Source organism: Uloborus diversus, chromosome 4 (assembly GCF_026930045.1).
Source record: "Uloborus diversus isolate 005 chromosome 4, Udiv.v.3.1, whole genome shotgun sequence".
In the NCBI taxonomy this organism is placed as follows: Eukaryota; Metazoa; Arthropoda; class Arachnida; order Araneae; family Uloboridae; genus Uloborus; species Uloborus diversus.
The window spans coordinates 9,632,675-9,647,948 of record NC_072734.1 but is presented as its reverse complement, the minus strand read 5'-3'; the positions used below and the strand labels follow the sequence as shown (position 1 = coordinate 9,647,948).

The 15,274-nt window shown below is 29.1% G+C and overlaps 1 protein-coding gene across 1 annotated transcript; it reads right to left on the bottom strand.

The window, feature by feature from the left end:
• Positions 1-1,702: 1,702 nt before the first annotated feature.
• Positions 1,703-15,252, bottom strand: LOC129221640 (retinal rod rhodopsin-sensitive cGMP 3',5'-cyclic phosphodiesterase subunit delta). Its single transcript, XM_054856167.1, has 6 exons — positions 15,151-15,252; positions 10,859-10,921; positions 10,713-10,738; positions 9,360-9,485; positions 9,108-9,213; positions 1,703-5,459 (listed from the first exon to the last, which is right to left on the bottom strand). Exons 1-6 carry the CDS (start codon positions 15,189-15,191, stop codon positions 5,378-5,380), a joined length of 444 nt encoding a protein of 147 aa, XP_054712142.1. The 5' UTR covers positions 15,192-15,252; the 3' UTR covers positions 1,703-5,377.
• Between the last annotated feature and the right edge of the window lie 22 nt (positions 15,253-15,274).

Sequence of the window (15,274 nt, the reverse complement as noted above, 5' to 3'; positions counted from 1 at the left end):
CATAATTAATAACATATTTCAATACTGTACTTTTGAATTTTAATTCTATTATTAAAAAAACATTAAAATCTACCACGAATGACTTAGAATAGCCTCTCAAATTATGTTATTTTCAACACTTGATTTCAAACAGTTTAATTTGAAATTTAAATCAATAATTTAAGATAAACCATTTGATTAAAATTGAGACAATTATCAATTTTAACAAAGTGGTTGTCGTGAAGAAAATCCTTTTTCCAATTTCAAACAATGCAAATAATTAAATAATTATTTCTGAGAATTCCATGAAGGTTAAAATAAATTTTGAATCCCATGTTCAATTCCGCTAAAGTTTAGATGAAAGAATTAAACCAATGTTATTCAACAACTTTTTTTAAAAAAAAATAAATAAAAAAAAAAAAAAAACAGAATGGATCTGTGGAATGCAACCGTTTATTTTCAAATAGAAGCAAAAACACATTTTTCAAATCAAGTTATTCTTGATTGCAGCACATGGGGAAAGGTATGATATTAAAACCAGGTCCAGCTGAAATGTGAAAGCATTGCCAACCATAATGTCGAAAAATCAAATAAAGTATACTTCCCAAGTACAAACTTCCAGTATCAAAAAGACATAAACAATCACTGTTTAACTATCTGCAAGGACCAGTTTAATGAAAGAAGTGTGAGAGTCCCATAATCTTCAGCACTAGTCTTCACATGTAAATAGCCTGGTTTTGTCTAATGTATAAAAAGTCACATAAAATTGGGAAGAAATACAAGAGTTAAGCTCTTTTGAGCTTCCATTGTAAATAAAACACTTTAGTCAGTAAGTGGGTGCTGTAACATTACCTCCCTCCCTTGGTTTAATTTGCAATAATAAAATCTAAACATCTGGGAATAAATACAAAATAAATACAATGAAGCCTGTGTAACTTGACCACTAGCGGTGTTGCACTTTAATGGTCAACGACCACTTGCAGTGTAGTACTTTAATGCTCAACGACCACTAGCAGTGTAGTACTTTAATGGTCAACAACCACTAACAAGCAGTGTAGTACTTTAATGGTCAACGACCACTAGCAGTGTAGTACTTTAATGGTCAACTTAGATCAACTTATATTTCAATGGCTTAGACTGCAAACCAGCTAACTTCATGATAGATAACTTTTCATTGGGAAATAAAAACATATTAAGTTTATAGCCTGTTCAGTAAGCGATTTTTAGAACAACGAATTTCTCTACTTATAGGCAACATTTGGCATCCCTCTTTTTTTTTTTATAATAACCAAGTTAAAAAAAAAATTTATTACACTAAATGGTGTTAGCTAGTTTACATTCTAAGCTATCAATTTATTGTTAGGGATAATTGTATATAGGAAAAGCTAGCAAATTTATTGATTATTCGACTTAGCATGATAGAACAGAAGCTAGGATTGTTACAAAGTTATTTTACAGTTCAAAGATATATTAAATCATCTTTCAAAAGTTTTTCATCGTGCATATGCATTAATATTAACATTTTAGCAAATAAATAAGAAATAGACAAAATAGTTGATGTAACATAGAATAACTGAAGGGTTACACAATACTGATGATTAAGAAAAAGTATTATGATAAACACAGGGGTGATAGTAGATTCAAGTAAAATTTTCTGAAGACAGTGAAATTTTCTGAGACTAGGAGAAAGCTCGACCCCCCCCCCCCCCCGTAAAAACTCTTCAAATATGCATACAAAAGCATTGCAAAAAAAAAAAAAAACATTTATTTATTTATTTATTTATTTTAAATAATTTTTCAGTTTTAGAATGTGTTGTCAGCCCAAACTTTTTGGAAACAAAAACCCAAAATTTTCAGATTAAAAACACCTCTGGGTAAATAGCATATAACAAAAAAAAAAAGCTCTGTTGGAAAGACAGAATAAAATCACCCCTGATTAATTACACATCAACAAATTCTATGTTCTTTCTTCCTTTGTCTTTATTTAAATTATAAAAACCAACATCAGAAAAAGGTTTTATCCCACAATAAATTATTTTTTCCAACATAAAAGTCACGTCTAAAGAAAAATGTTCATAATTTCAAGTATCTATATATTTATCCCTGTACTTGGAAACAAACTATAATACAAAAATAGTACCTGAAGCTCTGTATTAACTAAAAAAAGTCAATTTCCCTTCAACTAGGGATAAAGAGCATTCATCACAGAAAATTCACAAAAGTTTTAAATAAAAACCATTTTTGGGTTACTTTGCAATCATAAATTATGTCTCATCCATATATATATATATATATATATATATATATATATATATATATATATATATATATATATATATATATATATATATATATATAACATACATCATTTAATGTTTTAAAACATATAAGCATGAGATGATATATCACAAAACAAAATGCCACAAAATAGTTTCAGATAAACAAAATTTTAAAAATCTACAAAAAATGATGCAAAAGACTAGAAACAAAACGATTATATAAAAAATAAATATTTACATGGGATTATAAGCAATGAATTCATAGAAATATTAAATTCATAAAAATTTCTCATAACTTAAATATTAACCGTAATTTAGGGTATATGTAGTAACAAATCCTCATTCCTTTAAAGATATTTTCCAACAAAATGCAGTAAAAAATTAGAAAAATCATTTAATTTAGACAAATTAGAAATCAGTATGAAGTATAATGTTTGGAAATGAAATTAATGCATTGGTTGAAGACATGAAAGTGTTTAAACATAACAAAATTGATATACCAAATGAAAAATGTACACCTATTCAATTTTAAGTACTATATGTGCAAGTGTATATTATGCACATTAAAGGAGTTCAAGTACACTAGTGGACGTAGTTATTATTTAACTTAATAAGAAAATTAAAACATTTTTCTTCTGTACTTAGTTTAAGGGAAGATATAAAAAAAAACTATTTCATGGAAAGAAATAGATAAATTTCAAATTCATAAATCTCTGAACAAGTTTAACCACAGAGTTCAAGCACTGATAACTTCAATTAAGTTCATCTAAATTTTTCAATGACACAAGGTATTAAATAGTTCAATTCCCATTTTATTTGTTCCCATAACAAAAAAAGTATGGGAAAAGAAGGAATCACATTGATGTAGAAAAAGATAGTTTTTTTTAAAAAAAAATTCATACTACAACCTCCTTCTCTAAAAAAAGAACAAAAGAAAATATGTAGTTACCACACAAGAAAATTTTGCTTGTAACAAACTTGATTCTATCTGTCGTTTTTTAGCTTTGTCTTTTCTAAATTTAGGACAACATATAGGTGCTTTCATGAAAATTTTCCATTACAATTTGAATGAGTGAATTAGAACTGCAGACAAATACAGTGAAAAACATTCGACACAAAATTGAAGGGACCGAAATATTTTTTTATGTTAAATGGATTACATTAAATTGCTCAGTATACTGTTCGGACCACTATATGATTTCATATTAAACGCATTTCACTGCATTATAATACAAAAAGAGAAAAAAATTCAACAATGAATAACTAATGAAAATATTTAGTATTGACATACTTTTCATGAAAAAGAAAAAATATTTTTGTGAGAAACAATATCTTTCATTCCACTAAGCATTGAAAAAAAAATGGTTACAATCGATTTTTAAAATCAATTATGCAATTTGATGCCAGAAAAAGTTTTTCATGTAACACAGGAATCTTGTAACAGTTCATAAAAAATTTAGCAACATTCAAAATATATATATATATATATCAAATAAAGGCAAGTAAATGATTGAAATAAACAATCACTGCATTAAATTAAGCATCATCTTATAAGTTATAAAGTAATCCCAAGAAACTGACAGCAAAAACCATTACAAGTATATAATGCTTTTGAACCCAAAAACAAAAACAAAAAATACACATATTTAAGTTTTGGTTGCTTGGAAAAAGTATACTTTATCAAAAGTAAAGTTGTTTAAAAAAAATTGAAGTTGGGTTAAAATTTGAAGCTGAATCAAAGATGTGTCTAAAATTTAGGTAGTAAAAATAATTAAATAAGCGTGTTCCTATGTATTGTTTAAAATAGAATGATAAAATAATCATCACTTGGTATTTTTTGCAATTTTAATTTCATTTCCATTCGAATTTAATACAATATTTATATCAAAACCAAAACTATTCCTCTTCAAAATATGGAGCAATTATTAAGTTCCAACTAACAAATATATTTTAGGGCAAAAATTTAAAATTGTAAGCTTTGTTGTTTCTACGGAACTTAAAAAAAAAATAAACAAGTCAAAAGCAAATTGAAATTTATTTTTAAATGAAAGGATTTTTCCCAACAGAAAGAGAAAAAAATAAATTTAGGAAACATCAACATTAGCAATTAGCACTAAACTGAAATAAAAGTGCAATCAAAACACAAATATAAAAAAAAGGATAACAAAAGGGAAAAACTATGTACTCAAATTTCTAAAAACACTTTCTAAGAACAAAAAAAAGAAAAATCTTGAGAGCATGTAGAAGAAATTGCTAATGACATATTTTCTTGTCTCAAATGTAATAAAAGAAAAGAATTTGCACTAGATCATTTAACAAATTAAAGACATTGATAACTGATATAATGCTCAATGCATGTACATAAAACATAATTTTATCACATAGTTGAATAAAATATAATTTTTACAAATTTGCATTCTAACTTCAGCAACAAAACTTTAAAAAATGATCGAATAATCAAATGTTCTTTTAAGATCTTATTTACCTACTAGTTGAAGTTTTTACCTGGTGTAATTTGAGTATATTTCTATTTTTTCATGAAAGCAAGTAAATGGAATGCCCACATACACATATATACATGTATTGACATGTATACACATATATATTAGTGCTTCCAAGCACTTGCACATGGTAAAATTTTATAAGGAGTTGCTAAAGATACAATTAAGATTGCTTATATATTGAGGAATTTTTCTATAATTATGTTTTTTGACAAAAATGCAGAAGAAACTGCTTTCAAACTATTAATGGTCAACGTTGTATATCTGCTTCATAGGTCAGCAAAAGATAAACTTCTGGAAAAAATACACAACATCAACATAAGTTTTGAGCTTTTCCAAACGAATGCACAAAAAAGAAAAAAAGTTTGGTTGAACCCTGCAAAGACTCAAATGCATATCAATGTTATTTCTTTTTAAAAGAGACCAGAAATTATGTCATTAGTACTGAGTAGATCATAAACATCAAAGTATAAACAATTCAACAGCATTTAATTTTTAACACATTTGCAAAACTCAACTTTGCTTGAGATTAGTTTCAGTGATGAATTCATAGATGAAAATTTATAGGATCATTTAAAACAGTGCTTAGAACAAAAAAATGCTTTCTTCTGAAGCATTTCAAACGTAAAACAAACGAACTTTGGATGTGCTGACTAGAAGATCACCATCAAAGAACTTGGTTTCAATTATTACATTTCCACTGTAATAAAAGATTTAAGATATAACTGAAACTATCATGTTTTTATATTACACATTATTCTATACAATTTAACAATAGGGAAGTTTTCGATTTTTCAATTTTATTTTTATATGATAGAGTAACATGTATGAACATCATAGGTGAAAAAAATTTTTGTGATATGATACGTAGTTTTTTTTAAATTAATTTTTAAAGTTCAAGCAATTGTAACGTCAAATGGCACAGGAAGTGACGTCATGCGCTCTTCTGCCGCGGGAGAAGCCAAAGGACGTGCAGTTGGCTGCGAAGACGAAACGTAAGGTTTACCTCCTCGCATTTAACTCCTCGCGTTTCTGGAACATTAAACCTCTCATCCTCTCTGAAATATTCGAATACCATCATTGATGTTACTTGAGGAAGATTATTAGATTGTGCTTTAACGAATCCGGCCTCCATAGTGTGTTCAAAAGGATTTTTGAATTTCTAAAAAAATAAAAATGCCCGTAGCGAAAACAAGGGATCTTCGGCGGAAGGCTGCCCATTAGTGCCCTGTGACGTAAGCTCGTGACGTTTCAGAAGAGCGCACTTTTGCGCGTGGATTTTTAAAAATTCATTAAAAACCAATCACGGTGTTTTAAAATTCGGCGATGGTGAATTTTTTGAGGATCAATTAACAATATCCAATAGTCAAAATATGAACATTTAATTGGTTGCAACTTCCCTATTCTCATTGCTAGGAAATATTTACTTTTGCTCATCAGACTCTGCCCCTTTTTGGCCTTAGCTTAAATCTTTCCGTTCGAGCATGGGAGCCATTTATGATTGGCTTAATCTCTTCGGGGAGGCAAGTTAAATATAGCCAAATCTTACAGTTAGCATATGGGGGTAAGGGGGGCATATGTGAACATGGTATGTTCTAATATAATAACTTCATTAAAAAAAATCTTGAAAATTTCTAAAGTAATGGCAGTATCAGTCCTACCTCTTGGCCAAACTTTCAGAGCAATGAGCCATTTTATGCTTGTGTGGTGACTTTTTTTTTTTGTTTTAGCAGCTGTTTTATATAATTTTTATCACTGTCTTCAAGTAAAAACATATTTTAAACTAACAAATAAGCTAAGCTTAATTATTGTTGTAAACCATTGTTTGAATATTCAAGTAAATTTATGACAATGTTTCAATTTTTTAATTAAATTAAGAATTCTTCATTTGTGCAAGTTATTTTTTTCTAGGGCATTTGTGAACACAACATTTAGGGGCACATGTGAACAGTTCCCATATCCTTTCGGCAGTATTACCATAGGTGTAGTTACAAGAGTTTAAAAAATTCATAAACATTTATAATTATTATTTTCCATAAACATTTTGTGAATTTAAAGTAAACAATTATTATTATTACAATTGAATGTTTTATTTTTTATTTCTTAAATGTTTTTGAGGCAAAATAGTTGGTCAAAATTTAATGCTTATAATACTTACAGGAAATAAAAAGACAAAATATTTTCATTTAATCAAGAACTAAAGTTTAAAATCATTTAAAAATACACTATCATTCTCTGCATGAAGCTTAAAAACAGTATATACAGTAAAACCCCTTCTAATGAACACCCCTCTTATGCAAACAACTTTTAATTCCCCGATTCCAAGGCAATTAACATTATTAAACCCCTATCCTGCGGACTACCCTCTATTAAAGACAAAAAAATGTGTCCCGTTAGAGTGCGCATTAGAGGAGTTTTATTGTAATAAGAATAATATTTACACAATAAAATATTCTTTGTACTGTGTAGTCTTATTAATTTATTTCTTGTCTATTCAGTGCTCAGAACAAGCTACAAAAGTATAAAATTTGACAGTGAGCAGATTTATGTATTTTGGGAATAATATTTTCTAAGTAACACTATTACTTTACAATTTAAATTGTTAGAGTATAGCTTAGAAACCATTTCATGTAATTGATATATATGTATATGCTTCATAATAAAGAACTTTTCGTAGAAATATGACCCTTGTCCTGGATTTTTTTAATCATGTTCATATGAGCCCCAGGTTTGTTCACATTTGCTTTTCCATATAGGTACAAGTGAACAACTGAATGCATTTTTTTTAAAAAAATACCATAAATTAAAGAGATGTATTTTTTTAAAATGATTTCTAAAAAAATAACTACATAACACAAAGAAAAAGACTATTCAATCATGTGGTGATCTTTGCTTTGAGAAATTGATCCATTTCTTTTTTTAAATAAAGAAATTTAAAAAAATTGTTCACATGTCCCCCCCCCCCTTCCCCTACTTATTAGATACCACTGTGGTGACTATGTATGTGTGCCATGCCCTTGATAACAGGATTATTTGGTTTAAACCATAGTTTGAACCAAAAGGTAACATTTGATAGTTGTAAAAGCAGAATCGAGAGGGAAAGTTGAAAATCCTTTTACGAGTCTTTCTCATCGGTCGAAATAAATTATATGTACTTTATTTGTTAGAAAATAGAAATTGGCAACAGATAATTTAAATTCATTCAGCTTTCTTTCCTTGTTGGTCAACAATGACATTGCTACCAATTGCGTGAATAAAGGCTTCGAGTATATTGAAAATCTGATAAAAAGGGTTATAATTCAAATACTATCTAACTTGAAAGTTCCATACAAAGTCCGTCAGATGCAGAAAAATTTTGTTTTTTTGATAGGTACTAATATGTTAAATAAGTAAATATATTTTTACAACCAGTTTACAAAAAAAAGTTAATTTTTAAGATTTTTAATTCGTCCCTTTGGAAATCCGAGTCAAAGAGAGCCGTGACGTAGCTGATGCTTTTTCCTTTCCAAAAGAATGGACAGCGGGGTGGCAGTTTAAGGAGGGAATTTGTATTGCAATTTTATACAGAACATGTTTGGTACAGTATAGCTTACTAAAGCTCCTGCGCCAAAAAACCCAATCAAACCAACCAACAAAACATGTTTTTTATCGTCTTTTTTTGGCGATCTAAGAGGGTAGCGGTTTAAAGAGGTTCGGCTGCAATCATTACATTAATTAAAGCATAAATAAATACGTTATCCTAAAATTGCTCCTTTTTAAAATATATTCTTTTTGTGATTTTACTCAAATAATTAATTTTCAAGAAATATGATCTTTAAGCTTTTTCACGCAGAAAAATAAATGCAATTCATTTTTTTTTTCTTTTCTAAGCTAAATTTTTTAAACAAAAAAGAATTTAACAATTTTTTTTTTCTTTTTAGCAATCTAAACTGTTAGATTTCTAATTTAACTAATTGATTGTTAAATTTCTAATTTAACAACCTTGTATCCTCTTAACAGTCGGTAGTAAAATACAAGTTTGTGCATACGAGTGCCAAATCTGAAAATAATGAGATAGCTGTCGTCTTATTACTTCTCCAACAGTTGCCCATAAATATTTGCTAATATGTATCTAAGAGTATATTCATAAAAAATAATGCATGATAGTAAACTATAACATTAGATATATAGAGGTTTATTAGTGAAAATAATTAATCACTGTTCCCCAGCAAATTAACAGTGACTAATAGCATTTTCTAGTTTTTTTTACAGATAAAAATCTAGTTTTTGCCATGTCCTGTTAAAAATCAGTTTTTCCCAGTAAACCCAACCCCTGTTTCTGATACTGTAATTCAAAATTTTTACTTACTTTAAAACATTTGCAGGCATCATTTGAGACTCAGGAGCTGCTTCAATGAGTGATTGCCAAGTATTAGTCGAATTCGGTATCACAAAACCAAAGTCAAAAAACCATTCTGAAACATATGCAGTATAGTTTAAAGACGATAAAATATTAAAGACTAGTTTTTGAAAAGTACACTACAAAAAGCAAAATAAATTTACAAGACATATCCATAATAAGTGCTCCAATACTATCATACTACAGAAATTAAATTTTTACCTTCTAGGCATCTGCCTTTGAAAAGAACTCGTTGTTCAAGACGAAATTTTTCCATGGGTTCAACAGAAGAAAAGTTAATTTCTCTGGAAACTGCTCGGCAACGTAGTATCTTTTTAGGTACACGTGCTAAGGAGAAAAAAAATGACTTCACTATTGCACAGTTTTTTAACAACTATAAATGGAACAAGAACTAATATTAAAATTTTGAAAGATCCCAGCCTTGATTGTCAACTTATATGAAAAAGAATTTTACCAGGTGGAACACATACAAATTTAAATTTTCTCTAGATAACATAGGCAACATAGAGAAGGAAAATTAATCACAACAGCTAAGTTGTGCTAGCCATAGAAGCAGCATTAAGAGGGAAAACTTAAAAGCCTTCGTTACACATTAAAATGAATTATAAAACTAAGTATTTCGCTTATTAACAAGCACAAACTGGCAACAAATAAAAATTTTAAGTCATTGAGCTTTCTTTTCTTGTCAGCCAACAATGAATAAAGGCTTAGAGTCGTAACTAAAATCTCATTTTAAAAAAGGTATAACCTTTTTCCAGTTCTAAATAAGTTGTAAGTTTCAAAAAATCCATCAGATGTAGAAAATTTTGCTGTTTTGATTGCTACAATGTTTTAATTGTGAAAGTAACTTTTCACTATTGAAATTGCAAAAGATGCTAATTTTCATGATTTCTAAATAATATCTTCATATCTTCAGTTAAGTTTTCCGAGATCAAGACCTAGCTAAGAACACTAGATTAAGTTTCCTTTAGAACAAATACTGAACCATCAAGATTGGTTCTTCTGTGTAGGACACAAATACATCTAACTTATAACTTCCATACTTTTTCTGTCCAGGGTTAAAAAGCAACAGAAAAAATACAGAAAAGCCCCATCTCTCACATAATAACAATTTCAGCGTTAAAAATGTTTTGTATAAAGCGTTGTAAAACAAATTCTTCTGTATTATAAGCCAAATAGAATTTTGTTAGATCAATCATTTTCAGTTTGGTTACAAACAGATCGACATGAGTCTCCACTCCCCTCACACAAGATTTAAAAAAAAAATCCTATTCCATAAGCATTTTAAAATTTCTTTAGCACTGCGTACATCTTCTAAAATTTTACATGAACAACCTTTCAAGCAATGAAGGGATTTCCTAACAAATTAAATTGATTTCCCAAAAAAACCTGCAGGAAAATCATAGCATTACAAATTTACTGAATTGGTTGATAAAAAAACATAAGCAACATACAAGATCATCAATCTTGTTATTAACCACTGTAATTTTCTCTTTCTTAAATGATCTTTTAATCATATTAAATGAGGGCATTTAAATACAAAAAAAATATTACCTTCATGTTCTACATCAGGCTTTGACCTGCAAAAGATATTTTAAAATAAGAATAATAAAATTCATCACTAATGGGTTAAAAAAATAAATATTTTCATTTTGATACATAGGTTTTATTAGAAATAATATTGAAAAGATGAGACTTACAAATCTTCTGAGCCTTGCCATAGAACTTTGCCTGAATCAGCATCTCGCAGATTCATCCAATTTCTATCACATGTTAAGGGAAAAGGGAAAAAAAACTTGTAAACAAAAAGAGCATTTTCCGATATAAACCAAAATCTTTGAAAACCTTAGATATTGTCGGAAGTCAAAGGCCTACATGTTTAAATTAAAATTTGTGAAATTAAGTATCAGATTTTATATCTAAAGTGCCATTATGAAATTTTGCAAAGACTTCTATGCTAACAAAATAATCTGAAAAACATCTACCTCAACAAAATCAATCTAACAACTAAAATAATGGTTGTGCTTTTAAAAACACTGTGTAATGTTTATTTGTGGAATGTTGAAATAGAAGCACCACTACTACTTGGCAAGCACTTAGTTTGGCAGCTGTACAAGTAACTTAAATTCCCTTTGCTTGAACATTTTGAGGCTTAAAATAAATAAATAAAATTCATAAAACTTTTGAGAATTTAACAATATTGTCTGCAATGAAAAACTACAAAATATAATCAAAAATTTTTTTTCCCTTATAATTAAAAGAATTGTCTACTTTTATATAGTTTATTTTTTTTTTAGTACCTAGCATCGATGCTACATGAAAAAAATATATGTAGTTTTGCTCCAGATTTTCCAACATTAAAACAAAGACAAGCTTAAATGAATTTTAGAAAATAGTTACAGTCGACGCTCATTATAACGACCACACATTATAAAGACCGTCCCACTATAACGACCAGTGGCAAAAGTCCCAACTTTGTTCCTATGAACACTACATTAATTTGCCTTCGTTATAACGACCACTCTGTATCGTCTAATCCAATACAACGACCGAATTCAGCGGACGCTATTTCGGGTGTTCTTCCGTTCTTCCCAATAAAACAAATTTGTAGCTTGAAATGGCCTTGATTATTGTTTACGGACATCTGCCTGAAATTTTCAATGTCAAATCCAATTTTGAGAGGAGGTGCGCATGGATTACCATTCACCGCAGCTAGCACAAAAAAAAAAAATAATAATAATAATAATGGGAGGAAAAATCGAGAAATTTCCAGGTTCCTAAGAAAAGGGAGTTGACAGATGTGTTGGTAGTTTGGTGTTTGAATCTAGCTGTTTTTAAGATTTGCGGTTCTCGAGGGACTTTGAAATGTTTCTTTAAAAAGCAAAAAAAAAAAAAAACAATTTATCACCTATGTCTGACGGAAAATGTTTTGCAAAAATCACGTCTGCTAAAAAGGCAACCATCTGTTTCTGGTTTTATCTTCAGAAAATGTAGTGGTAGCAGTAGTACTAGCAGATTTGTAAGTGTGTAACATTTTCCTCCCTATATTTTCTACTTTAAAATTTCTTAATGTTCTGTCATAGTATTTTGCACACGATTTTTCTAAAAATTCCTACGATAAAAACAATTTGGGCATTTAACTGGAATGTTTGAAAAAGTACCATTTTTTTACGGAACAACGGGCATGCAAGATGACTGTGTATATTTTTTTTAATTATACCTCTTATAACGACCACTCATTATAAAGACCTTTTTCTCTGGGACGAAGATGGTCCATATATCGAGCGTCGACTGTATTATTATTTTTTTAATTCCTTTTAATATATGTGGGCAGTTCTCAAAAGGTAGGAACAAAAAAGTTAACTTTTGAGCAATTTCAAAAATTTTCAAATTTGACATCAATTATGCTTTTATTCTATAGTATGCATACCTAGTACACAATATATGAACATGAAAAGACAGCAGGTATTTGTAAAAATTGTTAATTAGCAAATTAAATCAGCAGTCTGTAGGTAACAGATTTTGGACATTGTTGTCCTGTAGGTAACAGATTTTGGACATCATCATAATGTAAGTTTCAGCATTTTTGACAATTGTTAATCTGATTTTTAACTTTTCCAATGAAAATTTTATTTACTACTTTTTGAATTTTGCAATTCAATAATAAAGAGGATATTAATGAAGTACTTGAATGGCTATACATACTGTTCTTTTCATATAATAAAGTTTTGGAATGATTTTGAAGAAGTTGATGAAAGATTAAAAAAAGCTTTAAATTAAAAATAATACAAATGTAAAAAGTGACATCAGTTTTAATAATGAATATTTTTGAGCAATCACGATTGCTTCTTGTTCTCACTTGACTGTTTTTGGCGTCCTATCATTTTATTTTCCCACCGCCACCTTCTGCAGCACCACCGTCGACCGGCTCCTCACGATGCTGCTCCTATGGCAAAAGCCATCTCCAGGTTGCAAACATGTCCTACACACACGCGCATACATACACAACTACACACACACGCACATACACACACGCATACATATAGACACCTACACATACAAACACACATAGACACAATTACCCACACATTCATGCCTGCACACAGACACATATGCATACACACACATACCCCCCCCACACACACACATTCATACACACAACTACCCACACACTTATGCCAGCACACAGACACACACTCCTACAAACACACACTTGTGATTGCGAAAAACAATTTGAATTCAAGATGTGAAAATTCAAATTATTTTTTTTTTTCTAATGTCATAAGAAATAAAACGATGTCTAAAAAAAATTATTGAAAAAAGAAATTCGTATTTCTATTTGGAGATCGAAAAATTAGTTTCCAAAAGAAAGAGGAAAAAAAAATCTAAAATAACAAAAGCGGGAGGGGGGGGAAATTGCTAGCGCAGGCGATAAAGTTGCCAAAACTAATGCAGCTGACGATAAACTACATTTGTCAAACTGGAATTCCCCTCTGGTAACCTTTAGCTCATCGTATGCTGTGTTGTCGCCAACGGAGGTTTGTTTGGCGACCTATTTTATGTATTGCTCAATGTGTAACGTATTAATTATGCAAAATATCAATGGACTAAAGAAGATAACATTATAATAACCTTTTTTATTGAGGTTAGAAGACAGTGGATCATCAAAAATTATGAATAAACGGACAGAATTATCGGCGTCAAGACCGTAACGCCATTTGGACATCTCACATGTATGTTTAAGAAAAATTATTTTTCTTCTAAGATACTACATAAAAGCTTATGAAAACACTTTAAAACAATTAAAAATTGATTCTGAGTATCGATAAATACCTTTAAAACGAAAACATAATATACTTAATTCTCAAATAATAGCATTGTAAAGATCGTAACTTTTGGACATGCATCAAATTTCAAACTTACTTTTTTCTAAAATCGTTTACAAAGTAAATAATCTGTCTTTACTTTTGTTATTTGTGTAAAATATTAACAAAAAACTATTCAGTGTTCGATTCATACCTTTAATTTTTTTTGAAACGTATGGAAATAATTTTTAAAAAATTCTTTTTAATGGTACATTTGCTCAGTTAACGTTTTGGTCTGTCCAAAATTGTGCCTTTTAGCAAAGAAAATATTTTTTAAGGGTATTTGAAGAGCATTTTTTCCATAATTTATGTGAATTCTTGTCTCTATACCGTATTATTATTTAACTCAAAAATTTTTGAGTCAATTAAAATGAAAGTTATTTGGTGTTGAAGCTTTAAAGTTGAGGTCTGTGTTTGCTCCCACCTTTTGAGAACTGCCCATGTTATGGTAATGTGCAATTTGGAAAAGTTGGAATACTGCAAATTTTATCTAAATATGCAAAAAAATTTCCATCATACAGCTTAGAATGTATGAATGTTTACAACTGTGAAGAAGTTATTAAAACCCCGACCTCCAGCCATGATGCAAACTGATTTTAATTACAACTAGTATTCCAACTTAAAACATAGAACATACATGAAAATATATGCGAAAATCCAACGCGAGTTTGTAGAAAGTCAACAGGTGTTTATTAAGATTTGAGTACTGAAATTTTCTTGCAGAAAAACGCTTCCTATTTCTTGTATTTTGTTAAATATATATCTATTTCAATAATGACTGCAATAGACTTTTTAATCTTTACATAAAATAGAATATATTCACTTTTAATTATTGTTACAGCACGATTTGTTTTCTGTTGATTCTCTCTTTTTTTTTCTATTCCTAATTTTGATTTTCATTCAAGTGGGGAAAAACAATTGAAAAGCACTGACAACAATCGAAAAGCACAAAATTTAAATTTAATATTACATTAAGAATTAAAATATAATAAAATTAATATTTCTACAAACAGACACACCAGTACAAACTATGTTTTCCGTTCAATGGAGAAAAAATAGCGAAACGATTTAAACATAAAAAGTGTCAGAATATACTTATATTTTGATTTTATAAATTATTAGGATACAGTTTGAATCCTTGAAGAATATCTTCTGCTTTAGAAGGCATTGTAGAGAAATAATTTCACTAAACTAAACTTGGTCAATGAACAACAAACACTTCGCTTTGAAATAACATTGGGAAATTAAATA

Coding starts and splice junctions, on each gene's coding strand:
- LOC129221640 (XM_054856167.1), bottom strand. CDS start 15,191: ATGCCTTCTAAAGCAGAAGATATTCTTCAAGGATTCAAACT. Junction 9,486..10,712: donor GCCTGATGTAGAACATGAAG/GTAATATTTTTT, acceptor TTTTCTCCTTAG/CACGTGTACCTAAAAAGATA. Junction 9,214..9,359: donor CAAAGGCAGATGCCTAGAAG/GTAAAAATTTAA, acceptor CATATGTTTCAG/AATGGTTTTTTGACTTTGGT.